Source organism: Heterodontus francisci, chromosome 37 (genome assembly GCF_036365525.1).
Source record: "Heterodontus francisci isolate sHetFra1 chromosome 37, sHetFra1.hap1, whole genome shotgun sequence".
NCBI classification, from domain to species: domain Eukaryota; kingdom Metazoa; phylum Chordata; class Chondrichthyes; order Heterodontiformes; family Heterodontidae; genus Heterodontus; species Heterodontus francisci.
Genome location: NC_090407.1, coordinates 20,203,132 through 20,228,129, shown reverse-complemented (window position 1 = coordinate 20,228,129; position 24,998 = coordinate 20,203,132). Strand labels below are relative to the sequence as shown.

At 40.0% G+C, this 24,998-nt stretch overlaps 1 protein-coding gene across 1 annotated transcript in view; it reads right to left on the bottom strand.

Annotated features, from left to right (window-relative positions):
- Positions 1-947: 947 nt before the first annotated feature.
- The window catches only part of LOC137352014 (mucin-3B-like), a 43,393-nt gene continuing 19,342 nt past the window's right edge, over positions 948-24,998 (bottom strand). The window contains exons 2-3 of the mRNA XM_068016991.1: positions 1,111-24,899; positions 948-980 (exon numbers count right to left, since the gene is read on the bottom strand). Coding sequence (XP_067873092.1) covers positions 948-980; positions 1,111-24,899 — 23,822 coding nt within the window. The remainder of the gene's footprint in view (positions 981-1,110; positions 24,900-24,998) is intronic.

Here is a 24,998-nt window from a genome sequence, read left to right as displayed (position 1 = left end):
CAATTGTGTTGTTTTTGGATGGGATTGCGGGAAAGATTGAGTTATCAATGACGCTTGTGTTGATTTTGGATGGGTTTCTGATGAAGAACCAGTTATCAATGAAACCTTTGCTGTTGTTGGTTGGGTCTCTGATGAAGACACTGTTACTGATGACACTTGTGTTGGTGTTGGATGGGTTAATGAGGAGGACTCAGTTAATAATGATGCCTGTGTTGGTGTTTGGGTTCCTGGTGAAGTCTCAGTTAGCGATGAAAATTGTGTCATGGTTGGATGGATTTCTGTTGAAGATTCAGTTATCAAAGATACTTCTTCTGTCATTGTTGGGTGAGTTTGTGACGAAGACTCAGTAATTGAAGAGACTTGTATTGCTGTTTGTGTTACTGATTGTGTCTCAGTTATTGAAGATACTGGAGTTGGTGTTTGCGTTGCCGATGATCTCTCAGTTAATGGTGATACCTGTGTTTTACTTGAATGGCTTGCAGATGAAGACTCAGGTAATGATGATACGTGTGTCATTGTTGGATGTTTTCCCGATGACGATTCAGTTATCAATGATATTTGAGTTGAGGTCGGGTGGGTTTCTGATGGAGACTCAGTTACAGATGACACTTGTGTTGTTGTTTGGTTTACTGATGAAGTCTCAGTTATTGATGATAATTCTGTCATAGTTGGTTGGGATTCTGAGGAAGACTCAGTTATTAGTGATACTTGTGTTATTGGTTGGGATTCTGATGTATATTCAGATCTCAATGACGCTTTTGTTGTCGCTTGATGTGTTTGTGATGAAGACTCATTTATCGATGATACTTGTGTTGGCGATTGTGTTACTGATGAAGTCTCAGTTATTGATGATAATTCTGTCATAGTTGGTTGGGATTCTGAGGAAGACTCAGTTATTAATGATACTTGTGTTGTTGTTGGATGTGTTATCGAGGAGGTTTCAGTTATCAATGACACTTGTGTGGTTGCTGGATGGATTTCTGATGGAGACTCAGTTACCAATGAGACTTGTGTTGTTTGTGGATTGGTTTTTGATGTCGATTCAGTTACAGATGATATTTGTGTATTTGTTGGATGAGATGCTGGTGAAGACATGGTAACTAATGATACTTGTGATGTTAGTAGGGATTGTGATGTGGATTCAGATATCAATGAAGCTATTGTTGTCGTTAGACGTGTTTCTGATGAAGACTCAGGTATCGATGATACTTGTGTTGGTGATTGTGTTACTGATGAAGTCTCAGTTATTGATGACCCTTGTGTCGTTATTGATCTGGTTTCTGATGAAGACTCAGAATTCAAAGTTACCTGTGTTCTTGTTGGAAGGGATCCTGATGAAGTTTCAGTTATCAATGGTACTTTTGTTATTGGATGTGTTTCTGATGAAGTCTCAGTCACAGGCGATAACTGCGTTACCGTAGTTTTGGTTTCAGCTGAAGTCTCAATTCTTGATGATACTTGTGACATTGTTGGTTGGTTTTCTGAGGAAGATTCAGTTCTCAATGATCCTTGTGTGGTTGTTGGTTGGGATTTTGATGGAGACTCAGTAATTGATGAGACTTGTGTTGGTGTTTGTGTTACTGATGGTGTCTCAGTTAATGATGATACCCGTGTTATCGTTGACTGGCTTTCTGATGACGATTCAGTTATCACTGATACTTGTGTGGTTGTTGGGTGCATTTCTGAAGGAGACAATGTTACTGCTGATAGTCGTGTGGATATTTGTGCTAATGATGATGACCCAGTTATTGATGATAAATGTGCCATTGTTGGATGGGTATCTGTTGAAGATTCAGTTATCAAGGATTCTTGTGTCGTTGTTGGGTGGGTTTGTGATGAAGACACAGTAATTGGTGAGACTTGTGTTGCTGTGTCTGTTACTGATTGTGTCTCAGTTATTGATGATACTAGTGTTGGGGTTTGCGTTGCCGATGATCTCTCAGTTAAAGGTGATATCTGTGTTTTACTTGAATGGCTTACGGATGAAGACTCAGGTAATGATGAAACGTGTGTCATTGTTGGATGCTCTCCCGATGACGCTTCAGTTATCAATGATATGTGAGTTGCTGTTGGGTGGGTTTCTGATGGAGATCCAGTTACTGATGACACTTGTGTTGTTGTTTGGTTTATTGATGAAGTCTCAGTTATTGATGATGATTGTGCCCTTGTTAGATGGGTTTCTGATGAAGATTCAGTTCTCAATGATCCTGGTGTGCTTGTCGGTTGGGTTTCTGATGTAGACTTAGTAATTGATGAGACTTGTGTTGGTGTTTGTGTTACTGATGGTGTCTCAGTTAACGATGCTACCTGTGTTATTGTTGACTGGTTTTCTGATGACGATTCAGTTATCAATGATACTTGTGTGGTTGTTGGGTGCGTTTCTGAAGGAGACACAGTTATTGCTGATAGTTGTGTGGATGTTTGTGCTACTGATGATGTCCCAGATATTGATGATAATTGTGTCATTGTTGGATGGGTTTCTGATGTTGATGCACTTATCGATGACACTTGTACTGTTGGATAAATTACTGGTGAAGACTGAGCTATTGAAGACAATTGTGTTGTTTTTGGATGGGATTGCGGGAAAGATTGAGTTATCAACGACGCTTGTGTTGATTTTGGATGGGTTTCTGATGAAGAACCAGTTATCAATGAAACCTTTTCTGTTGTTGGTTGGGTCTCTGATGAAGACACTGTTACTGATGACACTTGTGTTGGTGTTGGATGGGTTAATGAGGAGGACTCAGTTAATAATGATGCCTGTGTTGGTGTTTGGGTTCCTGGTGAAGTCTCAGTTAGCGATGAAAATTGTGTCATGGTTGGATGGATTTCTGTTGAAGATTCAGTTATCAAAGATACTTCTGTCATTGTTGGGTGAGTTTGTGACGAAGACTCAGTAATTGAAGAGACTTGTATTGCTGTTTGTGTTACTGATTGTGTCTCAGTTATTGAAGATACTGGAGTTGGTGTTTGCGTTGCCGATGATCTCTCAGTTAATGGTGATACCTGTGTTTTACTTGAATGGCTTACAGATGAAGACTCAGGTAATGATGATACGTGTGTCATTGTAGGATGTTTTCCCGATGACGATTCAGTTATCAATGATATTTGAGTTGAGGTCGGGTGGGTTTCTGATGGAGACTCAGTTACAGATGACACTTGTGTTGTTGTTTGGTTTACTGATGAAGTCTCAGTTATTGATGATAATTCTGTCATAGTTGGTTGGGATTCTGAGGAAGACTCAGTTATTAGTGATACTTGTGTTATTGGTTGGGATTCTGATGTATATTCAGATCTCAATGACGCTTTTGTTGTCGCTTGATGTGTTTGTGATGAAGACTCATTTATCGATGATACTTGTGTTGGCGATTGTGTTACTGATGAAGTCTCAGTTATTGATGATAATTCTGTCATAGTTGGTTGGGATTCTGAGGAAGACTCAGTTATTAATGATACTTGTGTTGTTGTTGGATGTGTTATCGAGGAGGTTTCAGTTATCAATGACACTTGTGTGGTTGCTGGATGGATTTCTGATGGAGACTCAGTTACCAATGAGACTTGTGTTGTTTGTGGATTGGTTTTTGATGTCGATTCAGTTACAGATGATATTTGTGTATTTGTTGGATGAGATGCTGGTGAAGACATGGTAACTAATGATACTTGTGATGTTAGTAGGGATTGTGATGTGGATTCAGATATCAATGAAGCTATTGTTGTCGTTAGACGTGTTTCTGATGAAGACTCAGGTATCGATGATACTTGTGTTGGTGATTGTGTTACTGATGAAGTCTCAGTTATTGATGACCCTTGTGTCGTTATTGATCTGGTTTCTGATGAAGACTCAGAATTCAAAGTTACCTGTGTTCTTGTTGGAAGGGATCCTGATGAAGTTTCAGTTATCAATGGTACTTTTGTTATTGGATGTGTTTCTGATGAAGTCTCAGTCACAGGCGATAACTGCGTTACCGTAGTTTTGGTTTCAGCTGAAGTCTCAATTCTTGATGATACTTGTGACATTGTTGGTTGGTTTTCTGAGGAAGATTCAGTTCTCAATGATCCTTGTGTGGTTGTTGGTTGGGATTTTGATGGAGACTCAGTAATTGATGAGACTTGTGTTGGTGTTTGTGTTACTGATGGTGTCTCAGTTAATGATGATACCCGTGTTATCGTTGACTGGCTTTCTGATGACGATTCAGTTATCACTGATACTTGTGTGGTTGTTGGGTGCATTTCTGAAGGAGACAATGTTACTGCTGATAGTCGTGTGGATATTTGTGCTAATGATGATGACCCAGTTATTGATGATAAATGTGCCATTGTTGGATGGGTATCTGTTGAAGATTCAGTTATCAAGGATTCTTGTGTCGTTGTTGGGTGGGTTTGTGATGAAGACACAGTAATTGGTGAGACTTGTGTTGCTGTGTCTGTTACTGATTGTGTCTCAGTTATTGATGATACTAGTGTTGGGGTTTGCGTTGCCGATGATCTCTCAGTTAAAGGTGATATCTGTGTTTTACTTGAATGGCTTACGGATGAAGACTCAGGTAATGATGAAACGTGTGTCATTGTTGGATGCTCTCCCGATGACGCTTCAGTTATCAATGATATGTGAGTTGCTGTTGGGTGGGTTTCTGATGGAGATCCAGTTACTGATGACACTTGTGTTGTTGTTTGGTTTATTGATGAAGTCTCAGTTATTGATGATGATTGTGCCCTTGTTAGATGGGTTTCTGATGAAGATTCAGTTCTCAATGATCCTGGTGTGCTTGTCGGTTGGGTTTCTGATGTAGACTTAGTAATTGATGAGACTTGTGTTGGTGTTTGTGTTACTGATGGTGTCTCAGTTAACGATGCTACCTGTGTTATTGTTGACTGGTTTTCTGATGACGATTCAGTTATCAATGATACTTGTGTGGTTGTTGGGTGCGTTTCTGAAGGAGACACAGTTATTGCTGATAGTTGTGTGGATGTTTGTGCTACTGATGATGTCCCAGATATTGATGATAATTGTGTCATTGTTGGATGGGTTTCTGATGTTGATGCACTTATCGATGACACTTGTACTGTTGGATAAATTACTGGTGAAGACTGAGCTATTGAAGACAATTGTGTTGTTTTTGGATGGGATTGCGGGAAAGATTGAGTTATCAACGACGCTTGTGTTGATTTTGGATGGGTTTCTGATGAAGAACCAGTTATCAATGAAACCTTTTCTGTTGTTGGTTGGGTCTCTGATGAAGACACTGTTACTGATGACACTTGTGTTGGTGTTGGATGGGTTAATGAGGAGGACTCAGTTAATAATGATGCCTGTGTTGGTGTTTGGGTTCCTGGTGAAGTCTCAGTTAGCGATGAAAATTGTGTCATGGTTGGATGGATTTCTGTTGAAGATTCAGTTATCAAAGATACTTCTGTCATTGTTGGGTGAGTTTGTGACGAAGACTCAGTAATTGAAGAGACTTGTATTGCTGTTTGTGTTACTGATTGTGTCTCAGTTATTGAAGATACTGGAGTTGGTGTTTGCGTTGCCGATGATCTCTCAGTTAATGGTGATACCTGTGTTTTACTTGAATGGCTTACAGATGAAGACTCAGGTAATGATGATACGTGTGTCATTGTAGGATGTTTTCCCGATGACGATTCAGTTATCAATGATATTTGAGTTGAGGTCGGGTGGGTTTCTGATGGAGACTCAGTTACAGATGACACTTGTGTTGTTGTTTGGTTTACTGATGAAGTCTCAGTTATTGATGATAATTCTCTCATAGTTGGTTGGGATTCTGAGGAAGACTCAGTTATTAGTGATACTTGTGTTATTGGTTGGGATTCTGATGTAGATTCAGATCTCAATGACGCTTTTGTTGTCGCTTGATGTGTTTGTGATGAAGACTCATTTATCGATGATACTTGTGTTGGCGATTGTGTTACTGATGAAGTCTCAGTTATTGATGATAATTCTGTCATAGTTGGTTGGGATTCTGAGGAAGACTCAGTTATTAATGATACTTGTGTTGTTGTTGGATGTGTTATCGAGGAGGTTTCAGTTATCAATGACACTTGTGTGGTTGCTGGATGGATTTCTGATGGAGACTCAGTTACCAATGAGACTTGTGTTGTTTGTGGATTGGTTTTTGATGTCGATTCAGTTACAGATGATATTTGTGTATTTGTTGGATGAGGTGCTGGTGAAGACATGGTAACTAATGATACTTGTGATGTTAGTAGGGATTGTGATGTGGATTCAGATATCAATGAAGCTATTGTTGTCGTTAGACGTGTTTCTGATGAAGACTCAGGTATCGATGATACTTGTGTTGGTGATTGTGTTACTGATGAAGTCTCAGTTATTGATGACCCTTGTGTCGTTATTGATCTGGTTTCTGATGAAGACTCAGTAATCAAAGTTACCTGTGTTCTTGTTGGAAGGGATCCTGATGAAGTTTCAGTTATCAATTGTACTTTTGTCATTGGATGTGTTTCTGATGAAGTCTCAGTCACAGGCGATAACTGCGTTACCGTAGTTTTGGTTTCAGCTGAAGTCTCAATTCTTGATGATACTTGTGACATTGTTGGTTGGTTTTCTGAGGAAGATTCAATTCTCAATGATCCTTGTGTGGTTGTTGGTTGGGATTTTGATGGAGACTCAGTAATTGATGAGACTTGTGTTGGTGTTTGTGTTACTGATGGTGTCTCAGTTAACGATGATACCCGTGTTATCGTTGACTGGCTTTCTGATGACGATTCAGTTATCACTGATACTTGTGTGGTTGTTGGGTGCATTTCTGAAGGAGATTCAGTTATTGCTGATAGTTGTGTGGATGTTTGTGCTACTGATGATGTCCCAGTTATTGATGATAATTGTGTTGTTGTTGGTTGGCGTACTGATGAAGATTCAGTCATCAGCGACACTTGTGTGGTAGTTGGGTGGGTTTCTGATGAAGATCCAGTTACTGATGACATTTGTGTTGTTGTTTGGTTTACTGATGAAGTCTCGGTTATTGATGATGATTGTGCCCTTGTTAGATGGGTTTCTGATGAAGATTCAGTTCTCAATGATCCTGGTGTGCTTGTCGGTTGGGTTTCTGATGTAGACTTAGTAATTGATGAGACTTGTGTTGGTGTTTGTGTTACTGATGGTATCTCAGTTAACGATGCTACCTGTGTTATCGTTGAATGGCTTTCTGATGACGATTCAGTTATCAATGATACTTGTGTGGTTGTTGGGTGCGTTTCTGAAGGAGACACAGTTATTGCTGATAGTTGTGTGGATGTTTGTGCTACTGATGATGTCCCAGATCTTGATGATAATTGTGGATAGGATTCTGATGTTGATGCACTTATCGATGACACTTGTACTGTTGGATAAATTACTGGTGAAGACTGAGCTATTGAAGACAATTGTGTTGTTGTTGGATGGGATTGCGAGAAAGATTGAGTTATCAACGACGCTTGTGTTGATTTTGGATGGGTTTCTGATGAAGAACCAGTTATCAATGAAACCTTTGCTGTTGTTGGTTGGGTCTCTGATGAAGACACAGTTACTGATGACACTTGTGTTGGTGTTGGATGGGTTAATGAGGAGGACTCAGTTAATAATGATGCCTGTGTTGGTGTTTGGGTTCCTGGTGAAGTCTCAGTTAGCGATGAAAATTGTGTCATGGTTGGATGGATTTCTGTTGAAGATTCAGTTATCAAAGATACTTCTGTCATTGTTGGGTGAGTTTGTGACGAAGACTCAGTAATTGAAGAGACTTGTATTGCTGTTTGTGTTACTGATTGTGTCTCAGTTATTGAAGATACTGGAGTTGGTGTTTGCGTTGCCGATGATCTCTCAGTTAATGGTGATACCTGTGTTTTACTTGAATGGCTTACAGATGAAGACTCAGGTAATGATGATACGTGTGTCATTGTAGGATGTTTTCCCGATGACGATTCAGTTATCAATGATATTTGAGTTGAGGTCGGGTGGGTTTCTGATGGAGACTCAGTTACAGATGACACTTGTGTTGTTGTTTGGTTTACTGATGAAGTCTCAGTTATTGATGATAATTCTGTCATAGTTGGTTGGGATTCTGAGGAAGACTCAGTTATTAATGATACTTGTGTTGTTGTTGGATGTGTTATCGAGGAGGTTTCAGTTATCAATGACACTTGTGTGGTTGCTGGATGGATTTCTGATGGAGACTCGGTTACCAATGAGATTTGTGTTGTTTGTGGATGGGTTTTTGATGTCGATTCAGTTACAGATGATATTTGTGTATTTGTTGGATGAGATGCTGGTGAAGACATGGTAACTAATGATACTTGTGATGTCAGTAGGGATTGTGATGTGGATTCAGATATCAATGAAGCTATTGTTGTCGTTTGACGTGTTTCTGATGAAGACTCAGGTATCGATGATACTTGTGTTGTTGATTGTGTTTCTGATGAAGTCCCTGTTATTGATGACCCTTGTGTCGTTATTGATCTGGTTTCTGATGAAGACTCAGTATTCAAAGTTGTCTTTGTTGTTGTTGGAAAGGTTTCTGATGAGGTTTCAGTTATCAATGATACTTTTGTTATTGGATGTGTTTCTGATGAAGTCTCAGTCACAGGGGATAACTGCGTTACCGTAATTTTGGTTGCAGCTGAACTCTCAATTCTTGATGAAACTTGTGACATTGTTGGTTGGTTTTCTGAGGAAGATTCAGTTCTCAATGATCCTTGTGTGGATGTTGGTTGGGTTTTTGATGGAGACTCAGTAATTGATGAGATTTCTGTTGGTGTTTGTGTTACTGATGGTGTCTCAGTTAACGATGATACCTGTGTTATCGTTGACTGGTTTTCTGATGCCGATTCAGTTATCACTGATACATGTGTGGTTGTTGGGTGCATTTCTGAAGGAGACAATGTTACTGCTGATAGTCGTGTGGATATTTGTGCTGCTGATGATGACCCAGTTATTGATGATAAATGTGCCATTGTTGGATGGGTATCTGTTGAAGATTCAGTTATCAAGGATTCTTGTGTCATTGTTGGGTTGCTTTGTGATGAAGACGCAGTAATTGGTGAGACTTGTGTTGCTGTTTCTGTTACTGATTGTGTCTCAGTTATTGATGATACTAGTGTTGGTATTTGTGTTGCTGATGATCTCTCGGTTAATGGTGATATCTGTGTTTTACTTGAATGGCTTACGGATGAAGACTCGTGGAATGATGAAACGTGTGTCATTGTTGGATGCTCTCCCGATGACGCTTCAGTCATCAATGATATGTGAGTTGTTGCTGGGTGAGTTTCTGATGAAGATCCAGGAGCTGATGATGTTTGTGCCCTTGGTAGATGGGTTTCTGATGAAGAATCAGTTATCAGTGATTCTTGTGTGGTTGTTCGGTGTGCTTTTGATGGAGACTCAGTTATTGATGATACTTGTGTTATTGTTGGATGAGCTTCTGATGTAGATGACACTTGTACTTTTGGATAAGGTACTGAAGAAGACTGAGCTATCGATGACACATGTGCTGTAGTTGGAGGTGTTTTCGAGGGTGTCCCAGTTATCGATGACACTTGTGTGGTTGCTGGATGGATTTCTGATGGAGACTCAGTTACCAATGAGACTTGTGTTGTTTGTGGATTGGTTTTTGATGTCGATTCAGTTACAGATGATATTTGTGTATTTGTTGGATGAGATGCTGGTGAAGACATGGTAACTAATGATACTTGTGATGTTAGTAGGGATTGTGATGTGGATTCAGATATCAATGAAGCTATTGTTGTCGTTAGACGTGTTTCTGATGAAGACTCGGGTATCGATGATACTTGTGTTGGTGATTGTGTTTCTGATGAAGTCTCAGTTATTGATGACCCTTGTGTCGTTATTGATCTGGTTTCTGATGAAGACTCAGAATTCAAAGTTACCTGTGTTCTTGTTGGAAGGGATCCTGATGAAGTTTCAGTTATCAATGGTACTTTTGTTATTGGATGTGTTTCTGATGAAGTCTCAGTCACAGGCGATAACTGCGTTACCGTAGTTTTGGTTTCAGCTGAAGTCTCAATTCTTGATGATACTTGTGACATTGTTGGTTGGTTTTCTGAGGAAGATTCAGTTCTCAATGATCCTTGTGTGGTTGTTGGTTGGGATTTTGATGGAGACTCAGTAATTGATGAGACTTGTGTTGGTGTTTGTGTTACTGATGGTGTCTCAGTTAATGATGATACCCGTGTTATCGTTGACTGGCTTTCTGATGACGATTCAGTTATCACTGATACTTGTGTGGTTGTTGGGTGCATTTCTGAAGGAGACAATGTTACTGCTGATAGTCGTGTGGATATTTGTGCTAATGATGATGACCCAGTTATTGATGATAAATGTGCCATTGTTGGATGGGTATCTGTTGAAGATTCAGTTATCAAGGATTCTTGTGTCGTTGTTGGGTGGGTTTGTGATGAAGACGCAGTAATTGGTGAGACTTGTGTTGCTGTGTCTGTTACTGATTGTGTCTCAGTTATTGATGATACTAGTGTTGGTGTTTGCGTTGCCGATGATCTCTCAGTTAAAGGTGATATCTGTGTTTTACTTGAATGGCTTACGGATGAAGACTCAGGTAATGATGAAACGTGTGTCATTGTTGGATGTTCTCCCGATGACGCTTCAGTTATCAATGATATGTGAGTTGCTGTTGGGTGGGTTTCTGATGGAGATCCAGTTACTGATGACACTTGTGTTGTTGTTTGGTTTATTGATGAAGTCTCAGTTATTGATGATGATTGTGCCCTTGTTAGATGGGTTTCTGATGAAGATTCAGTTCTCAATGATCCTGGTGTGCTTGTCGGTTGGGTTTCTGATGTAGACTTAGTAATTGATGAGACTTGTGTTGGTGTTTGTGTTACTGATGGTGTCTCAGTTAACGATGCTACCTGTGTTATTGTTGACTGGTTTTCTGATGACGATTCAGTTATCAATGATACTTGTGTGGTTGTTGGGTGCGTTTCTGAAGGAGACACAGTTATTGCTGATAGTTGTGTGGATGTTTGTGCTGCTGATGATGTCCCAGATATTGATGATAATTGTGTCATTGTTGGATGGGTTTCTGATGTTGATGCACTTATCGATGACACTTGTACTGTTGGATAAATTACTGGTGAAGACTGAGCTATTGAAGACAATTGTGTTGTTTTTGGATGGGATTGCGGGAAAGATTGAGTTATCAACGACGCTTGTGTTGATTTTGGATGGGTTTCTGATGAAGAACCAGTTATCAATGAAACCTTTGCTGTTGTTGGTTGGGTCTCTGATGAAGACACTGTTACTGATGACACTTGTGTTGGTGTTGGATGGGTTAATGAGGAGGACTCAGTTAATAATGATGCCTGTGTTGGTGTTTGGGTTCCTGGTGAAGTCTCAGTTAGCGATGAAAATTGTGTCATGGTTGGATGGATTTCTGTTGAAGATTCAGTTATCAAAGATACTTCTGTCATTGTTGGGTGAGTTTGTGACGAAGACTCAGTAATTGAAGAGACTTGTATTGCTGTTTGTGTTACTGATTGTGTCTCAGTTATTGAAGATACTGGAGTTGGTGTTTGCGTTGCCGATGATCTCTCAGTTAATGGTGATACCTGTGTTTTACTTGAATGGCTTACAGATGAAGACTCAGGTAATGATGATACGTGTGTCATTGTAGGATGTTTTCCCGATGACGATTCAGTTATCAATGATATTTGAGTTGAGGTCGGGTGGGTTTCTGATGGAGACTCAGTTACAGATGACACTTGTGTTGTTGTTTGGTTTACTGATGAAGTCTCAGTTATTGATGATAATTCTCTCATAGTTGGTTGGGATTCTGAGGAAGACTCAGTTATTAGTGATACTTGTGTTATTGGTTGGGATTCTGATGTAGATTCAGATCTCAATGACGCTTTTGTTGTCGCTTGATGTGTTTGTGATGAAGACTCATTTATCGATGATACTTGTGTTGGCGATTGTGTTACTGATGAAGTCTCAGTTATTGATGATAATTCTGTCATAGTTGGTTGGGATTCTGAGGAAGACTCAGTTATTAATGATACTTGTGTTGTTGTTGGATGTGTTATCGAGGAGGTTTCAGTTATCAATGACACTTGTGTGGTTGCTGGATGGATTTCTGATGGAGACTCAGTTACCAATGAGACTTGTGTTGTTTGTGGATTGGTTTTTGATGTCGATTCAGTTACAGATGATATTTGTGTATTTGTTGGATGAGATGCTGGTGAAGACATGGTAACTAATGATACTTGTGATGTTAGTAGGGATTGTGATGTGGATTCAGATATCAATGAAGCTATTGTTGTCGTTAGACGTGTTTCTGATGAAGACTCAGGTATCGATGATACTTGTGTTGGTGATTGTGTTACTGATGAAGTCTCAGTTATTGATGACCCTTGTGTCGTTATTGATCTGGTTTCTGATGAAGACTCAGAATTCAAAGTTACCTGTGTTCTTGTTGGAAGGGATCCTGATGAAGTTTCAGTTATCAATGGTACTTTTGTTATTGGATGTGTTTCTGATGAAGTCTCAGTCACAGGCGATAACTGCGTTACCGTAGTTTTGGTTTCAGCTGAAGTCTCAATTCTTGATGATAAATGTGCCATTGTTGGATGGGTATCTGTTGAAGATTCAGTTATCAAGGATTCTTGTGTCATTGTTGGGTTGCTTTGTGATGAAGACGCAGTAATTGGTGAGACTTGTGTTGCTGTTTCTGTTACTGATTGTGTCTCAGTTATTGATGATACTAGTGTTGGTATTTGTGTTGCTGATGATCTCTCGGTTAATGGTGATATCTGTGTTTTACTTGAATGGCTTACGGATGAAGACTCGGGGAATGATGAAACGCGTGTCATTGTTGGATGCTCTCCCGATGACGCTTCAGTCATCAATGATATGTGAGTTGTTGCTGGGTGAGTTTCTGATGAAGATCCAGGAACTGATGATGTTTGTGCCCTTGATAGATGGGTTTCTGATGAAGAATCAGTTATCAGTGATTCTTGTGTGGTTGTTCGGTGTGCTTTTGATGGAGACTCAGTTATTGATGATACTTGTGTTATTGTTGGATGAGCTTCTGATGTAGATGACACTTGTACTGTTGGATAAGGTACTGAAGAAGACTGAGCTATCGATGACACATGTGCTGTTGTTGGATGTGTTTTCAAGGGTGTCCCAGTTATCGATGACACTTGTGTGGTTGCTGGATGGATTTCTGATGGAGACTCAGTTACCAGTGAGACTTGTGTTGTTTGTGGATTGGTTTTTGATGTCGATTCAGTTACAGATGATAATTGTGTATTTGTTGGATGAGATGCTGATGAAGACATGGTAAATAATGATACTTGTGTTATTGGTTGGGATTCTGATGTAGATTTAGATCTCAATGACGCTTTTGTTGTCGCTTGATGTGTTTGTGATGAAGACTCATTTATCGATGATACTTCTGTTGGCGATTGTGTTACTGATGAAGTCTCAGTTCTTGATGACCCTTGTGTCATTGTTGATCTGGTGTCTGATGAAGACTCAGTATTCAAAGTTACTTTTGTTGTTGTTGGATGGGTTTCTGATGAGGTTTCAGTTATCAATGATACTTTTGTTATTGGATGTGTTTCTGATGAAGTCTCAGTCACAGGCGATAACTGCATTATTGTAGTCTTGGTTTCAGCTGATGTCTCAATTCTTGATGATCCCTGTGACATTGTTGGTTGGTTTTCTGAGGAAGATTCAGGTATCAAAGAAACACGTGTTGTTGTTGGGTGGGTTTGTGATGAAGACTCAGTAGTTGATGAGAATTGTATTGGTGTCTGTGTTACTGATGGTGTCTCAGTTAATGATGATACTTGTGTCATTGCTGACTGGTTTTCTGATGACGATTCAGTTATCACTGATACTTGTGTGGTTGTTGGGTGCGTTTCTGAAGGAGACACAGTTATTGCTGATGGTTGTGTGGATGTTTGTGCTACTGATGATGTCCCAGATCTTGATGATAATTGTGTCATTGTCGGATGGGTTTCTGATGTTGATGCAATTATCGATGACACTTGTACTGTTGGATAAATTACTGCTGAAGACTGAGCTATTGAAGACAATTGTGCTGCTGTTGGATGGGCTTGCGAAAAAGATTGAGTTATCAATGACACTTGTGTTGATTTTGGATGGGTTTCTGATGAAGAACCAGTTATCAGTGAAACTTTTGCTGTTGTTGGTTGGGTCTCTGAAGAAGACACAGTTACTGATGACACTTGTATTGGTGTTGGATGGGTTACTGATGAGGACTCAGTTAATAATGATAACTGTGTTGGTGTTTGGGTTCCTGGTGAAGTCTCAGTTAGCGATGAAACTTGTGTCATGGTTGGATGCATTGCTGATGAAGAATCAGTTATCGATGATGCATGTGCTCTTCGACGGGTGACTGATGAAATCTCAGTTGTTGATGATAAATGTGCCATTGTTGGCTGGTTTTCTGTTGAAGATTCAGGTATCAAAGTAACACGTGTTGTTGTTGGGTGGGTTTGTGATGAAGACTCAGTAACTGATGAGACTTGTATTGGTGTTTGTGTTACTGATTGTGTCTCAGTTATTGATGACACTAGTGTTGGTGTTTGCGTTGCCGATGATCTCTCAGGTAATGATGATACGTGTGTCATTGTTGGATGTTTTCCCGATGACGATTCAGTTATCAATGACACTTGAGATGTTGTTGGGTGGGTTTCTGATGGAGACTCAGTTACTGATGTCACTTGTGTTGTTGTTTGAATGACTGATGAAGTCTCAGTTATTGATGACAATTCTGTCATAGTTGCTTGGGATTCTGAGGAGGACTCAGTTATTAATGATACTTGTGTTGTTGTTGGTTGGCGTCCTGATGAAGTTTCAGTCAGTGACACTTGTGTGGATGTTGGGTGGGTTTCTGATGGAGATCCAGTTACTGATGACACTTGTGTTGTTTTTTGGTTTACTGATGAAGTCTCAGTTATTGATGATGATTGTGCCCTTGTTAGATGGGTTTCTGATGAAGATTCAGTTATCAGTGATTCTTGTGTGGTTGTTCGGTGTGCTTTTGATGGAGACTCAGTTATTGATGATACTTGTGTTATTGTTGGATGAGCTTCTGATGTAGATGACACTTGTACTGTTGGATAAGGTACTGAAGAAGACTGAGCTATCGATGACACATGTGCTGTAGTTGGAGGTGTTTTCGAGGGTGTCCCAGTTATCGATGACACATGTGCTGTTGTTGGATGTGTTTTCGAGGGTGTCCCAGTTATCGATGACACTTGTGTGGTTGCTGGATGGATTTCTGATGGAGACTCAGTTACCAATGAGACTTGTGTTGTTTGTGGATTGGTTTTTGATGTCGATTCAGTTACAGATGATATTTGTGTATTTGTTGGATGAGATGCTGATGAAGACATGGTAACTAATGATACTTGTGTTATTGGTTGGGATTCTGATGTAGATTTAGATCTCAATGACGCTTTTGTTGTCGTTTGATGTGTTTGTGATGAAGACTCATTTATCGATGATACTTGTGTTGGCGATTGTGTTACTGATGAAGTCTCAGTTCTTGATGACCCTTGTGTCATTGTTGATCTGGTTTCCGATGAAGACTCAGTATTCAAAGTTACTTTTGTTGTTGTTGGATGGGTTTCTGATGAGGTTTCAGTTATCAATGATACTGTTGTTATTGGATGTGTTTCTGATGAAGTCTCAGTCACAGGCGATAACTGCATTATCGTAGTCTTGGTTTCAGCTGATGTCTCAATTCTTGATGATACCTGTGACATTGTTGGTTGGTTTTCTGAGGAAGATTCAGTTCTCAATGATCCTCGTGTGGTTGTTGGTTGGGTTTCTGATGCAGACACAGTAGTTGATGAGAATTGTGTTGGTGTTTGTGTTACTGATGGTGTCTCAATTAATGATGATACTTGTGTAATCGTTGACTGGTTTTCTGATGCCGATTCAGTTATCACTGATACTTGTGTGGTTATTGGGTGCGTTTCTGAAGGAGACACAGTTATTGCTGATGGTTGTGTGGATGTTTGTGCTACTGATGATGTCCCAGATCTTGATGATAATTGTGTCATTGTCGGATGGGTTTCTGATGTTGATGCAATTATCGATGACACTTGTACTGTTGGATAAATTACTGCTGAAGACTGAGCTATTGAAGACAATTGTGCTGCTGTAGGATGGGCTTGCGAGAAAGATTGAGTTATCAATGACACTTGTGTTGATTTTGGATGGGTTTCGGATGAAGAACCAGTTATCAATGAAACTTTTGCTGTTGTTGGTTGGGTCTCTGATGAAGACACAGTTACTGATGACACTTGTATTGCTGTTGGATGGGTTACTGATGAGGACTCAGTTAAGAATGATACCTGTGTTGGTGTTTGGGTTCCTGGTGAAGTCTCAGTTAGCGATGAAACTTGTGTCATGGTTGGATGCATTGCTGATGAAGAATCAGTTATCGATGATGCATGTGCTCTTCGACGGGTTACTGATGAAATCTCAGTTGTTGATGATAAATGTGCCATTGTTGGCTGGTTTTCTGTTGAAGATTCAGGTATCAAAGAAACACGTGTTGTTGTTGGGTGGGTTTGTGATGAAGACTCAGTAACTGATGAGACTTGTATTGGTGTTTGTGTTACTGATTGTGTCTCACTTATTGATGACACTAGTGTTGGTGTTTGCGTTGCCGACGATATCTCAGGTAATGATGATACGTGTGTCATTGTTGGATGTTTTCCCGATGACGATTCAGTTATCAATGACACTTGTGTGGATGTTGGGTGGGTTTCTGATGGAGATCCAGTTACTGATGACACTTGTGTTGTTTTTTGGTTTACTGATGAAGTCTCAGTTATTGATGACAATTCTGTCATAGTTGCTTGGGATTCTGAGGAGGACACAGTTATTAATGATACTTGTGTTGTTGTTGGTTGGCGTACTGATGAAGTTTCAGTCAGTGACACTTGTGTGGATGTTGGGTGGGTTTCTGATGGAGATCCAGTTACTGATGACACTTGTGTTGTTTTTTGGTTTACTGATGAAGTCTCAGTTATTAATGATGATTGTGCCCTTGTTAGATGGGTTTCTGATGAAGAATCAGTTATCAGTGATTCTTGTGTGGTTGTTTGGTGTGCTTTTGATGGAGACTCAGTTATTGATGATACTTGTGTTATTGTTGGATGAGCTTCTGATGTAGATGACACTTGTACTGTTGGATAAGGTACTGAAGAAGACTGAGCTATCGATGACACATGTGCTGTAGTTGGAGGTGTTTTCGAGGGTGTCCCAGTTATCGATGACACATGTGCTGTTGTTGGATGTGTTTTCGAGGGTGTCCCAGTTATCGATGACACTTGTGTGGTTGCTGGATGGATTTCTGATGGAGACTCAGTTACCAATGAGACTGGTGTTGTTTGTGGATTGGTTTTTGATGTCGATTCAGTTACAGATGATATTTGTGTATTTGTTGGATGAGATGCTGATGAAGACATGGTAACTAATGATACTTGTGTTATTGGTTGGGATTCTGATGGAGATTTAGATCTCAATGACGCTTTTGTTGTCGTTTGATGTGTTTGTGATGAAGACTCATTTATCGATGATACTTGTGTTGGCGATTGTGTTACTGATGAAGTCTCAGTTCTTGATGACCTTTGTGTCATTGTTGATCTGGTTTCCGATGAAGACTCAGTATTCAAAGTTACTTTTGTTGTTGTTGGATGGGTTTCTGATGAGGTTTCAGTTATCAATGATACTGTTGTTATTGGATGTGTTTCTGATGAAGTCTCAGTCACAGGCGATAACTGCATTATCGTAGTCTTGGTTTCAGCTGATGTCTCAATTCTTGATGATACCTGTGACATTGTTGGTTGGTTTTCTGAGGAAGATTCAGTTCTCAATGATCCTCGTGTGGTTGTTGGTTGGGTTTCTGATGAAGACACAGTAGTTGATGAGAATTGTGTTGGTGTTTGTGTTACTGATGGTGTCTCAGTTAATGATGATACTTGTGCAATCGTTGACTGGTTTTCTGATGCCGATTCAGTTATCACTGATACTTGTGTGGTTGTTGGGTGCGTTTCTGAAGGAGACACAGTTATTGCTGATGGTTGTGTGGATGTTTGTGCTACTGATGATGTCCCAGATCTTGATGATAATTGTGTCATTGTCGGATGGGTTTCTGATGTTGATGCAATTATCGATGACACTTGTACTGTTGGATAAATTACTGCTGAAGACTGAGCTATTGAAGACAATTGTGCTGCTGTAGGATGGGCTTGCGAGAAAGATTGAGTTATCAATGACACTTGTGTTGATTTTGGATGGGTTTCTGATGAAGAACCAGTTATCAATGAAACTTTTGCTGTTGTTGGTTGGGTCTCTGATGAAGACACAGTTACTGATGACACTTGTATTGCTGTTGGATGGGTTACTGATGAGGACTCAGTTAATAATGATACCTGTGTTGGTGTTTGGGTTCCTGGTGAAGTCTCAGTTAGCGATGAAACTTGTGTCATGGTTGGATGCATTGCTGATGAAGAATCAGTTATCGATGATGCATGTGCTCTTCGACGGGTTACTGATGAAATCTCAGTTGTTGATGATAAATGTGCCATTGTTGGCTGGTTTTCTGTTGAAGATTCAGGTATCAAAGAAACACGTGTTGTTGTTGGGTGGGTTTGTGATGAAGACTCAGTAACTGATGAGACTTGTATTGGTGTTTGTGTTACTGATTGTGTCTCACTTATTGATGACACTAGTGTTGGTGCTTGCGTTGCCGACGATATCTCAGGTAATGATGATACGTGTGTCATTGTTGGATGTTTTCCCGATGACGATTCAGTTATCAATGACACTTGAGATGTTGTTGGGTGGGTTTCTGATGGAGACTCAGTTACTGATGTCACTTGTGTTGTTGTTTGAATGACTGATGAAGTCTCAGTTATTGATGACAATTCTGTCATAGTTGCTTGGGATTCTGAGGAGGACTCAGTTATTAATGATACTTGTGTTGTTGTTGGTTGGCGTACTGATGAAGTTTCAGTCAGTGACACTTGTGTGGATGTTGGGTGGGTTTCTGATGGAGATCCAGTTACTGATGACACTTGTGTTGTTTTTTGGTTTACTGATGAAGTCTCAGTTATTAATGATGATTGTGCCCTTGTTAGATGGGTTTCTGATGAAGAATCAGTTATCAGTGATTCTTGTGTGGTTGTTCGGTGTGCTTTTGATGGAGACTCAGTTATTGATGATACTTGTGTTATTGTTGGATGAGCTTCTGATGTAGATGACACTTGTACTGTTGGATAAGGTACTGAAGAAGACTGAGCTATCGATGACACATGTGCTGTAGTTGGAGGTGTTTTCGAGGGTGTCCCAGTTATCGATGACACATGTGCTGTTGTTGGATGTGTTTTCGAGGGTGTCCCAGTTATCGATGACACTTGTGTGGTTGCTGGATGGATTTCTGATGGAGACTCAGTTACCAATGAGACTTGTGTTGTTTGTGGATTGGTTTTTGATGTCGATTCAGTTACAGATGATATTTGTGTATTTGTTGGATGAGATGCTGATGAAGACATGGTAACTAATGATACTTGTGTTATTGGTTGGGATTCTGATGTAGATTTAGATCTCAATGACGCTTTTGTTGTCGTTTGATGTGTTTGTGATGAAGACTCATTTATCGATGATACTTGTGTTGGCGATTGTGTTACTGATGAAGTCTCAGTTCTTGATGACCCTTGTGTCATTGTTGATCTGGTTTCCGATGAAGACTCAGTATTCAAAGTTACTTTTGTTGTTGTTGGATGGGTTTCTGATGAGGTTTCAGTTATCAATGATACTTTTGTTATTGGATGTGTTTCTGATGAAGTCTCAGTCACAGGCGATAACTGCATTATCGTAGTCTTGGTTTCAGCTGATGTCTCAATTCTTGATGATACCTGTGACATTGTTGGTTGGTTTTCTGAGGAAGATTCAGTTCTCAATGATCCTCGTGTGGTTGTTGGTTGGGTTTCTGATGAAGACACAGTAGTTGATGAGAATTGTGTTGGTGTTTGTGTTACTGATGGTGTCTCAGTTAATGATGATACTTGTGCAATCGTTGACTGGTTTTCTGATGCCGATTCAGTTATCACTGATACTTGTGTGGTTGTTGGGTGCGTTTCTGAAGGAGACACAGTTATTGCTGATGGTTGTGTGGATGTTTGTGCTACTGATGATGTCCCAGATCTTGATGATAATTGTGTCATTGTCGGATGGGTTTCTGATGTTGATGCAATTATCGATGACACTTGTACTGTTGGATAAATTACTGCTGAAGACTGAGCTATTGAAGACAATTGTGCTGCTGTAGGATGGGCTTGCGAGAAAGATTGAGTTATCAATGACACTTGTGTTGATTTTGGATGGGTTTCTGATGAAGAACCAGTTATCAATGAAACTTTTGCTGTTGTTGGTTGGGTCTCTGATGAAGACACAGTTACTGATGACACTTGTATTGCTGTTGGATGGGTTACTGATGAGGACTCAGTTAATAATGATACCTGTGTTGGTGTTTGGGTTCCTGGTGAAGTCTCAGTTAGCGATGAAACTTGTGTCATGGTTGGATGCATTGCTGATGAAGAATCAGTTATCGATGATGCATGTGCTCTTCGACGGGTTACTGATGAAATCTCAGTTGTTGATGATAAATGTGCCATTGTTGGCTGGTTTTCTGTTGAAGATTCAGGTATCAAAGAAACACGTGTTGTTGTTGGGTGGGTTTGTGATGAAGACTCAGTAACTGATGAGACTTGTATTGGTGTTTGTGTTACTGATTGTGTCTCACTTATTGATGACACTAGTGTTGGTGTTTGCGTTGCCGACGATATCTCAGGTAATGATGATACGTGTGTCATTGTTGGATGTTTTCCCGATGATGATTCAGTTATCAATGACACTTGAGATGTTGTTGGGTGGGTTTCTGATGGAGACTCAGTTACTGATGTCACTTGTGTTGTTGTTTGAATGACTGATGAAGTCTCAGTTATTGATGACAATTCTGTCATAGTTGCTTGAGATTCTGAGGAGGACTCAATTATTAATGATACTTGTGTTGTTGTTGGTTGGCGTACTGATGAAGTTTCAGTCAGTGACACTTGTGTGGATGTTGGGTGGGTTTCTGATGGAGATCCAGTTACTGATGACACTTGTGTTGTTTTTTGGTTTACTGATGAAGTCTCAGTTATTAATGATGATTGTGCCCTTGTTAGATGGGTTTCTGATGAAGAATCAGTTATCAGTGATTCTTGTGTGGTTGTTCGGTGTGCTTTTGATGGAGACTCAGTTATTGATGATACTTGTGTTATTGTTGGATGAGCTTCTGATGTAGATGACACTTGTACTGTTGGATAAGGTACTGAAGAAGACTGAGCTATCGATGACACATGTGCTGTAGTTGGAGGTGTTTTCGAGGGTGTCCCAGTTATCGATGACACATGTGCTGTTGTTGGATGTGTTTTCGAGGGTGTCCCAGTTATCGATGACACTTGTGTGGTTGCTGGATGGATTTCTGATGGAGACTCAGTTACCAATGAGACTTGTGTTGTTTGTGGATTGGTTTTTGATGTCGATTCAGTTACAGATGATATTTGTGTATTTGTTGGATGAGATGCTGATGAAGACATGGTAACTAATGATACTTGTGTTATTGGTTGGGATTCTGATGTAGATTTAGATCTCAATGACGCTTTTGTTGTCGTTTGATGTGTTTGTGATGAAGACTCATTTATCGATGATACTTGTGTTGGCGATTGTGTTACTGATGAAGTCTCAGTTCTTGATGACCCTTGTGTCATTGTTGATCTGGTTTCCGATGAAGACTCAGTATTCAAAGTTACTTTTGTTGTTGTTGGATGGGTTTCTGATGAGGTTTCAGTTATCAATGATACTGTTGTTATTGGATGTGTTTCTGATGAAGTCTCAGTCACAGGCGATAACTGCATTATCGTAGTCTTGGTTTCAGCTGATGTCTCAATTCTTGATGATACCTGTGACATTGTTGGTTGGTTTTCTGAGGAGGATTCAGTTCTCAATGATCCTCGTGTGGTTGTTGGTTGGGTTTCTGATGCAGACACAGTAGTTGATGAGAATTGTGTTGGTGTTTGTGTTACTGATGGTGTCTCAGTTAATGATGATACTTGTGTCATCGTTGACTGGTTTTCTGATGACGATTCAGTTATCAATGATACTTGTGTGGTTGTTGGGTGCGTTTCTGAAGGAGACACAGTTATTGCTGATGGTTGTGTGGATGTTTGTGCTACTGATGATGTCCCAGATCTTGATGATAATTGTGTCATTGTCGGATGGGTTTCTGATGTTGATGCAATTATCGATGACACTTGTACTGTTGGATAAATTACTGCTGAAGACTGAGCTACTGAAGACAATTGTGCTGCTGTAGGATGGGCTTGCGAGAAAGATTGAGTTATCAATGACACTTGTGTTGATTTTGGATGGGTTTCTGATGAAGAACCAGTTATCAATGAAACTTTTGCTGTTGTTGGTTGGGTCTCTGATGAAGACACAGTTACTGATGACACTTGTATTGCTGTTGGATGGGTTACTGATGAGGACTCAGTTAATAATGATACCTGTGTTGGTGTTTGGGTTCCTGGTGAAGTCTCAGTTAGCGATGAAACTTGTGTCATGTTTGGATGCATTGCTGATGAAGAATCAGTTATCGATGATGCATGTGCTCTTCGACGGGTGACTGATGAAATCTCAGTTGTTGATGATAAATGTGCCATTGTTGGCTGGTTTTCTGTTGAAGATTCAGGTATCAAAGAAACACGTGTTGTTGTTGGGTGGGTTTGTGATGAAGACTCAGTAACTGATGAGACTTTTATTGGTGTTTGTGTTACTGATTGTGTCTCACTTATTGATGACACTAGTGTTGGTGCTTGCGTTGCCGACGATATCTCAGGTAATGATGATACGTGTGTCATTGTTGGATGTTTTCCCGATGACGATTCAGTTATCAATGACACTTGAGATGTTGTTGGGTGGGTTTCTGATGGAGACTCAGTTACTGATGTCACTTGTGTTGCTGTTTGAATGACTGATGAAGTCTCAGTTATTGATGACAATTCTGTCATAGTTGCTTGGGATTCTGAGGAGGACTCAGTTATTAATGATACTTGTGTTGTTGTTGGTTGGCGTACTGATGAAGTTTCAGTCAGTGACACTTGTGTGGATGTTGGGTGGGTTTCTGATGGAGATCCAGTTACTGATGACACTTGTGTTGTTTTTTGGTTTACTGATGAAGTCTCAGTTATTAATGATGATTGTGCCCTTGTTAGATGGGTTTCTGATGAAGAATCAGTTATCAGTGATTCTTGTGTGGTTGTTCGGTGTGCTTTTGATGGAGACTCAGTTATTGATGATACTTGTGTTATTGTTGGATGAGCTTCTGATGTAGATGACACTTGTACTGTTGGATAAGGTACTGAAGAAGACTGAGCTATCGATGACACATGTGCTGTAGTTGGAGGTGTTTTCGAGGGTGTCCCAGTTATCGATGACACATGTGCTGTTGTTGGATGTGTTTTCGAGGGTGTCCCAGTTATCGATGACACTTGTGTGGTTGCTGGATGGATTTCTGATGGAGACTCAGTTACCAATGAGACTTGTGTTGTTTGTGGATTGGTTTTTGATGTCGATTCAGTTACAGATGATATTTGTGTATTTGTTGGATGAGATGCTGATGAAGACATGGTAACTAATGATACTTGTGTTATTGGTTGGGATTCTGATGTAGATTTAGATCTCAATGACGCTTTTGTTGTCGTTTGATGTGTTTGTGATGAAGACTCATTTATCGATGATACTTGTGTTGGCGATTGTGTTACTGATGAAGTCTCAGTTCTTGATGACCCTTGTGTCATTGTTGATCTGGTTTCCGATGAAGACTCAGTATTCAAAGTTACTTTTGTTGTTGTTGGATGGGTTTCTGATGAGGTTTCAGTTATCAATGATACTGTTGTTATTGGATGTGTTTCTGATGAAGTCTCAGTCACAGGCGATAACTGCATTATCGTAGTCTTGGTTTCAGCTGATGTCTCAATTCTTGATGATACCTGTGACATTGTTGGTTGGTTTTCTGAGGAAGATTCAGTTCTCAATGATCCTCGTGTGGTTGTTGGTTGGGTTTCTGATGAAGACACAGTAGTTGATGAGAATTGTGTTGGTGTTTGTGTTACTGATGGTGTCTCAGTTAATGATGATACTTGTGCAATCGTTGACTGGTTTTCTGATGCCGATTCAGTTATCACTGATACTTGTGTGGTTGTTGGGTGCGTTTCTGAAGGAGACACAGTTATTGCTGATGGTTGTGTGGATGTTTGTGCTACTGATGATGTCCCAGATCTTGATGATAATTGTGTCATTGTCGGATGGGTTTCTGATGTTGATGCAATTATCGATGACACTTGTACTGTTGGATAAATTACTGCTGAAGACTGAGCTATTGAAGACAATTGTGCTGCTGTAGGATGGGCTTGCGAGAAAGATTGAGTTATCAATGACACTTGTGTTGATTTTGGATGGGTTTCTGATGAAGAACCAGTTATCAATGAAACTTTTGCTGTTGTTGGTTGGGTCTCTGATGAAGACACAGTTACTGATGACACTTGTATTGCTGTTGGATGGGTTACTGATGAGGACTCAGTTAATAATGATACCTGTGTTGGTGTTTGGGTTCCTGGTGAAGTCTCAGTTAGCGATGAAACTTGTGTCATGGTTGGATGCATTGCTGATGAAGAATCAGTTATCGATGATGCATGTGCTCTTCGACGGGTTACTGATGAAATCTCAGTTGTTGATGATAAATGTGCCATTGTTGGCTGGTTTTCTGTTGAAGATTCAGGTATCAAAGAAACACGTGTTGTTGTTGGGTGGGTTTGTGATGAAGACTCAGTAACTGATGAGACTTGTATTGGTGTTTGTGTTA